This window comes from Mesitornis unicolor, unplaced genomic scaffold (assembly GCF_000695765.1).
Source record: "Mesitornis unicolor isolate BGI_N332 unplaced genomic scaffold, ASM69576v1 scaffold18165, whole genome shotgun sequence".
NCBI classification, from domain to species: domain Eukaryota; kingdom Metazoa; phylum Chordata; class Aves; order Mesitornithiformes; family Mesitornithidae; genus Mesitornis; species Mesitornis unicolor.
This window is the reverse complement of record NW_010186353.1, coordinates 44447-52729: the sequence shown is the minus strand read 5'-3', so window position 1 is coordinate 52729 and position 8283 is coordinate 44447. Positions and strand designations below refer to the sequence as shown.

General features: G+C 38.5%; 1 protein-coding gene across 1 annotated transcript in view; it reads right to left on the bottom strand.

Moving 5' to 3' along the window:
* Positions 1-624: 624 nt before the first annotated feature.
* The window catches only part of DROSHA (drosha, ribonuclease type III), a gene marked incomplete at its 3' end in the record, with an annotated part of 32626 nt that continues 24967 nt past the window's right edge, over positions 625-8283 (bottom strand). Inside the window, exons 14-17 of the mRNA XM_010185138.1 lie at positions 7147-7271; positions 6049-6148; positions 2975-3082; positions 625-732 (exon numbers count right to left, since the gene is read on the bottom strand). Of these exons, the coding sequence (XP_010183440.1) occupies positions 625-732; positions 2975-3082; positions 6049-6148; positions 7147-7271 (441 nt within the window). The remainder of the gene's footprint in view (positions 733-2974; positions 3083-6048; positions 6149-7146; positions 7272-8283) is intronic.

Here is an 8283-nt window from a genome sequence, read left to right as displayed (position 1 = left end):
AATCCCTAACGTTCTGTGATTCTGTGTGTGGTCATGCAACATGGATGCATTTAAAAACCAAGAAATTCTCCTCTCCAGTTTCTGCCCTTGTTTGTAAATGCAAAAATTGCATCACGTACTTGTAAAAATCAAGAGCTGAACAGAAGTTTCCAAATTCCTTTCCACTAGCTATAAATGCAAAATAAAAAGGCAACACTTAAATTACTCTTTTTTTGAAACAAGAAACTATGAAAAGAAAAAGACAGACATGTATGCTGATCTGCAGAATAACATTGTGTTCTTCAAAAATATCTAAAAAAAAGAACTTACATGGAAATAATGAGTAATGTACCTGACAGCCTTTTCAGTAAGCGTATTTTTGTCTTTCTACACAGTACAAACAAATCCAGACCTACCACTGGAGCAAATGTAGGTGTACGCTTACATGCACAACAGATGCCTCTATTTAGAAGTCTCTTGGGATAGCTGCACTTTTGAAAGATCTGCAGTGCAAATAATCAAGTACATCGAAGCTGTGGCAACGCAGTGCATTTCTTAAGTCTGTACAGCAGACAGGACTATGGATAAACTCAACAACATTAGGAAGACAAACAAGCAAGTAGCTTATTTTTTTTCATATCTTACCTGCAGCAAGCACCTATCTCGAAAAGTGTAGCCTATCAATTTGTCCAAATGCATCAGACACTGATGGTAGCGGACATGATGGGTAAGGACAGGAAGCATCATTGCATGCTGAAAAACAATTGCAATAAGGATAAGCGTTCAACTTCAGTGTACAGAGTACTCAGCTGACTAAGCTATAAATACAAATGCTTTCCATTTGCTACAACACTGAGTTCTACTGTTTCAGTTTAAATGAGGAAAAAAAAAATGGTTTCCCAAACTTCATCATCAGAGCACTTAAATCAGATTTGTCCGAAGGACAACTCTGCTTCCCTGCCTGTATGTTCCACTGCACTGGGCAGAAAGAGTCCCTCAAGCAAGGTTTAATGTTCTTATACCAGCACACATAGCTCAAATTTTGAGGACTGAAATACAGTTTTACATTTTTATCAGCTCTGATGCAGTGAAAGAAGAATTGGTATCTCCCTGGGACAACACAGAAGGCCTTTAATTTGACTCTTGCAGTTATATTGACAAAGTGCTGCTTTCACGGCCCTAAATACTTGATTGATTCAATGCATCCCCTCCCTCCTCACCATGAACACCTAACACAGCTGTTGAGGGCACACCAGCAACAATACAGGCAAAAATGGGGGTAAGTGTGCGTGTGTGGTGGTGGGAGATGGCATCTCCACAGCATGGCCTCATCCTGCTAGGCTGTGTCTAAGTGCTGCCCAGCTTTGTGGCCAAGTAGTGCACTTAATCTATTGGGTAACTTCAAGTGAGCAGGACAGAACACAGGCATTTTACATTTTTGGAATGGTTCACTCACCATTTATCCTCCCCCTCTAAGCAGTTCACTTCTGAGACTGCAAAGACCAGTGTCATTACTGTTACATGGAACTTAGAGCAACTATGGGCTATCAGAGTGACTTAAAAGAGTTTCCATCTTCTAAATGGCAATGCTTTTAAAAGCATTAATTTTAAATCACTGCACTTTATCTCTGCCCACAGAGTTGATTTATGTGTATTTAGTTTTAGTCTTCTTTAGTCTGGGAAAAAGCACGTAGTAACAGCAGCAATCTTTCATTTTACAGACATAGTTTGCCTACTCTTGGCCTCCCAGAGAAATCAAATCAAAGGACCTTCATACCAGAACTGACTGATTTAGATGTTACGGCTGCAGATGGGCCCAAAAACGTGAAATTGCTTAAAGTGGAATGTCCAGGAAGACATTAAGAGATGAATCACGGAAGATATTATGAATAACACAGAACTTTTTCAAAGCTCTCCTATATCAGAAATCTACTGTTTACTTAAACTATAAAAATAGATACAAGTTAACAACAAAAAAGATGGAAAAGGACTGTAATTTTTCCTCAGTTCTGTGAGAAGATACTGTTCCTCTATTCTCTTTCTTTGACTTCAGAAGCAGTAGTAGAATCACAAGAAATGTTTCAGACAGAAAAAAACAATTTTTAGTTATTAGCATTTTCTCATGTCAGAATTTCCCCTTTGGCCATACCAGACTTCTAAGACAGCAACAGGATTTCTCCCTATACCTTTGCCTAGCAACTTTTGAAGTTTATACTTCATATTGTTAAGTTAATATTAAATTGCAAGCATTTAATTCTAAAGTAACATCTCTAAAACAACAGCTAAAGATTGATGCAAGTGTACCTCTACTATATTTATTTGGCTGTCATAACTACTTGAATTATTACTAATACAATGATATATCAAAAATGTACTTATTTTTATCATATCACAAAGCTGGTGCCTGTCAACCACCACCAGAATAAGATCTGGCAGAGATATGTACCTTAATGTAATGCGTATGACACAAAGTATCTGAAAGGTATCTTCCTACTGAGGGTCACCTGTTTTAATCCACAAGTTAGTCGTGGCAAGGCTTTATTCTTTCACTTCATCCCAGTAAAAAGATATTTATCCACGCTTCACTGTAAATTGTTTTTTAAAGAAATATCTAAATAGAAAAATATATTAAAATAAAAATATCTAAAACCAATCCAATTGATGGATGAAGAAGCCCTTTGAGTTACACACTGGACTCAACATCTGGCTAACCTCCAGCCTCAAGCTGGCCATTCCTACCTCCTCTCCTTTGTGCTCCTCTCCTTTGTGCTCCTCAACTAGTGGCAAGAAAACTAAACTTTTAAAATAACTTATTGTGTGCGTGGAGGGGGTGAACAAGACACTGGAATAGTTCCCTAAATCAACATACCATATTGAGGTATAAGTATTAATTTTCATTTGTTTCTTCAGCCTAGAATCACAGTAAACCCTTGCAAGAGGTAAATGGCAGCTATCAAGAAAGAAAATGCACCAGACATCTCTGCGCTTTAGTCACCTGGCAGACGTCAGAGCGTATCCCTGTTTTCCAGAATCCCTGGCTACTCAACTCGACGGTCACTTCACGTCTCATTGTGTTCTTCTGACGAATTTTCTGCAGTGCTTCCTAGACAGGGAGAGAGTGGAGCTCCTGTGAAGAACTTGCTACTACAGAGCAGTAAGAATGCACACAAGAGTGCATTCACAATGTTCATTTAACATCTGGTTTTGGTGAGCACTTTCTAAGATTACTCCAGATCTTGTAACTGCCAGCAGCAGACTGCGGTGGACATGCTGGAGTACAGCACAGACAAAGGATTTTGGTACACTGAGAACAGAGGCAACATCTTTTACTGCAAATGACGGAACAACCAGTCCAACTCATACATTCAAGATGATACACAAGTAAGCTAGTTAAGGTCCTTATAATTATAGTACCTTCTTTACCCCTGTGTACAGAACAACCTCTTCGTTCAAGGCCCTCACCACATGTAGTCCTTGTTTGAAGCATTCCATAGGAATAAAACAAACTAAGTAAAAGAAAGGCTTTGTTCCATGATCTTGGCTACTCCATAATAGTTCCTGTTCAACATTATGGTTGGACTCTATGATCTTAAAGGTCTTTTCCAACCAAATGATCCTGTGATTGCCAGTACTCCCAGTGTGGGAAAGTGGTCAGCACATCGACTAGTCCTGGAGCATAGTATGATGAAATCCACAAATATTATTTCAATTAAAAAAATTAAAAGAAAAATCTGTTTTGCCCTGACCACGGGCTGTTCGGTGTTGTGTAAACAGTTTCCTTGTCTCTAGAAAATATGAAAGTGACAGATTAAGATTCTGACAGAATCATTAAAGGAAAATATTTTCTTTAAAAATGGAATGGAAAGAAAGCCAGCTAAAATAAATTATCCCTGGATCAAGATCTGGTTCCAATACTACAAAGCCTCCAGGGTATGCAAGCTCCCCACAGAGCATTCACTAATGGTAAAGACTCCCTCAGTGCTGCTTACTTCTTCAGAAGATGAAGCTTTTCAAAGCTACAACCTATCCTCCCTCTTCTCCTTTTCACTACAGGGCACTTGCTTAAAGCTGTCTCTTCTCAGCTTCCAGTCTGAAGCCTGTGAGCATCTCTGGGCAGGAACAGTCTCTGTCTTCTCTTCTGCAGAGGCTCACAGAGTGGTCCCAAGATGCACCTCTATTCAGACGCAGATTCACCAAACCTCAGATACCTCAATACCGATGTGTCTAGCACAGGAAGCTAGTTAGCCCTGGCTCCTTTTATATTCAATGAAGAGGGATAAATGGCTTTAAAAAATGCATTTCTCTCTCCATTGACTTCAAAGTGAGCCTTCAGGTCCCAATTTATGCACCTGCTGTAAACACTCAAAGTTAGGCTAGAATAATAAAGCCCCTAAGCATGACCTTGTCACAAATAATAACATCATAAAGTCTCATAGTAGCAAATAACTGATGGCAAAGGGAATACAGGTGCTTATAGATCTGCACCCTTTGTGCATTGTCTAAAATTTGCACTTTGCGACTGTGTCATTGGATGTTTTCTGGGACGGGTGTTTGCTAGATCCAGCTGCACTTTGAGGCTGACTGGCTCAGCAGCACTCATAATATATGATTCATAATCTTTAAAAGCCCATGCATCAGCCAGGTGCAGCCCTACACTTCCTTCTAAGTTACTGACACCTCCACTGGCAAAATGCATAGGTTTTCTTCATATAAAGCTTCTGCTTCAGCTCTGTATGCCTCTCTGATAGCTAACCACTCAGTAAGTGATAAATAACAAAGGAGCATTTTATCTTTTGAAGCAAAACATAATCACCTCTCTACATCCTATCCACTAAAATTTTACAAGTCAGTCATCCATTAGCCCCTAATGAAAAGACGCCCATAAAACAATGGTCTTCCCTTCTACTTGCTCTGAGTGTAGAAAGCTGTAGCAAACAAAATAACCTCCTATAGGGATTTTTTTTTCCTTGCAACTGCAGCATAGTTAAGTTACAAGATTATGGGTTTTTTCCCCATTTACATGAAAGGAAACTAAGGGCATATTTAATATCAGCATAAACAAAATGTTAACTAACACTCTTGCTCATGCAAGAATATGCTATGCTTTGCAGTGACAGTAACAATCAGGTGCTATGTCAAATGTATCAAACATTTACTGCCATCAAAGCTACACAATTAGCAAACTGGGGAAGACTCAGGAAATGGACTCAATGATCCTCATAGGTCCCTTCCAGCTCAGGACATTCTATGATTCTATGAATCATCGGAGTTTCTAACCAGGAAACATACAATACCACTTAATTAAACTCCACGCAGTACCAAAGAAGTTAAATTCTCCTCTATGTATTCTTTATGCAATTTTTCCAAATAAGAGTGCCTGGTAGACAGGCTCCAGACAAATTCAAAGCTTCAGTCCAAGATCTTAAAACAACAGATACCTGACAGCAAGCTGCTTTAGTTTGTATTTATATTACTTTATTTTTCTGATTAAAATTTGCAATTGGTTGAGCATCTGCACTTAGGAAATACTTATTGCTCATCACTCGGGGGCGGGGGTGGGGCAGGGAGAAGGGAAGTAAAAAACTAAAAGTTCAACAAATAACTAATTTAAAGATTACTGAAAATAACAACCACCACATGATTTTAACTCAAAGATCTTAAGGAATGTCACTAAGACTACCTAATAAATTACGGTTTAAAACCACACACAAGTGTGACAGTTTAAAAATGAAATGTTTAAAATTATGAGCTAGTTAAAAGTGCACTCTGAAATAAAAAGCCCTTCTCTACACTAATTCTTGAAACTATTAATGGCAATAGCTATACAGAAGTTACGTTTCTCTATAATGATAATTTCTGTGATGCGGGAAAAAACTTGCAAGACTTTGACAGCTGAAGAAAGGAAAAAAATCCATTCAGTAACAGGCAAAGATAAAAATAAAACTAGTGTTAACAGCCCGCAAAGAAAATCTTTTGTGAAGGACTTCTATTGTTTCCATAAACAGAGTGGTTATATGGTTTTATTCCATCCTGAATTACCATGCTTAGTTATAGGAAGGCACAGCATACCTCTCTTTGTGATAATTTCTGTTTATCAGCCTGTTTGACTTTGGGACTATTAGCCAGCAGGTGACGCAGCTTCACATAACTCTTCCACAGCTTTTGATATCTAAAGGACAAAACCAGAAAGCAAATAGTTTAGTCAATACAACAGAAGTCTCTCACCATTTGTCCTTATGAAAATAGCTATGCACAGATTGTCTACAAGCATTTTGCTCCAGGAAAAAAACCCTCAAAACATTTTCCAAGAGAGGTGACAGTGTCTGTGCAGATGTTCCAGTGGGGTGGACACAGCAGCAGAGAGGAGCACTAGTGTGCAGTGTGAGGTGAAAAGAAAAGCTCAGTGCAGAACCCAGGTCCCTCAGTAGCCACCCATCCTCTCCAAAGGGCCACTTCTACATGTTGAAAAGACAGCATGACATCTCAATTCAGGCAGGTGAAAAACCCTTCTTCTTCACAGCGTTTACCTGTCACTCACTGAAAAGCAGTAGTAACCTTTCCCAAGATGTCTGTCCTTACACTTGCTGATACATTTCAGTGAAGCACATGAGGAAAAGTTACACAACTCATGTGCAACACTAAGTCATTCTGCGGAGAGTGAAATAAAAGTTTCATGCCTTATATGTTTGTGCTGAATGGAAAGTCAAGTTTTCTCCATGGTTAGCATATGTTAACTTAGGATTTCCGTTCTTCTCCAACCATCTAGCCTTTTCATATTTTGGAGGTGCCTTCCAGTTACACTATTCTCTCTCTACAAACCTGCAAGTGGCCTCTTGAACTGATGAACTTTTGAAGCTTTGAACTTTTTGAAGGCTTGAGGAACCTTTGGTCTGACCTAGAAGAGCTGTTCTCAGGTTGAGAGATTTCATACTGCACATGCATGCGTATTTACTTCATCAGATCCTGAATTATGCCAGAAAAGTTGTAACTTATATACTCTAATTTATCAACTAAATAATAATAATAATCAACTAAAGAGCTTGTATCCAACGTCATAAGCATTAAGCTTTATATCAGACTCAACTAAGCATAAACAAGCCCTATTTAATCCACAAATGACAGCAGCAATGTGTTTCTGAATGAAAGATGGAAGGAAAAGCAACTTACTGAGGATCTCCAGCATAACTGAGTTGAGCAGGCCGTATTCCGAAGTGGACAATAATGGGGAAAGTAATTACATCAGCATTGAACTGCTCACGGTCCAGTTGATCAATACGGACTGAGCTGGGTTTCTAGGAGAAAAAACAAAATATACCTACTTGACAACAGCTCCATGGAAAATGTATTGCCTCTAGCTTACCACTATCCAGGAACCACAAAACAGCAATATTCCAAGCTTATTAAGACACACATAAAACTAATAATTAATATTCTAATAAATATTTGGCAATGACAACAACTGAAACAGAGTTAATTGACTTAGCTCTCCCAACAAAAAAAATAGAGTGTCTTCATTTTCATTAAACAAGTCAGGAAATTTACAGTTTGAATGTTTCAGAGAACTTGAAGCAACTTTCTTTGGTTGAACCACACACTGGAAATAAAATCAGGATTAGCATTCTGGCATCCAAGTTCCCACATGCCTGAGTAGTTTGCTAAGATCAGGCTACCCCTCTAATTTTAGTTCTGTTCCTGATTTTCCAAAGCAAGTAAAGCCATTATTAGCTTCATTCAATCACACCAACTAAACAGCATTAAAAAATCTGTCACGCTACTCTTAGAAAAGGCTCCTAGGCTGATGTGTACAATCAGGAATAGTCTTGAATAATGAGGAGACTTTTGTCCTTTTTACACTTCAAAACAGAAGTTCTTTTTATAGTTAAAAAGGACCGTGAAGAAGGAGGCAACTTTCGCTTCACCTCTACAAACACAGAAAATAAGTAATTGCACATCACTGTAGAAGACATGCTGCTTACAGAATTCTTGATCACTTATTTAACATATTTAAAAACTCAGTTGAAGGCTCACAGTTTGTCTCCAAGTAAACATTTTCTCCATTACCTGGCAAGCTACTTTGTTGTGTGCCTGCTTACTCCCCACTTTGCAATCAACTAGATGAGGCCACTATTTTCTGCTTGTCTAAGATTTCAGAAAAAGGGCATTACTTCTAGTTACCTGCATCTCAAAACTTCTAATTTAGCACTGTGAATTTCTGAACGATGAGTTTCAGAGCTACAGAAACAGCTCCCACCATTCTCTTCACAAAACAAAAAAACTGTGTCAAGAACAAAGCTTTCACCCTTC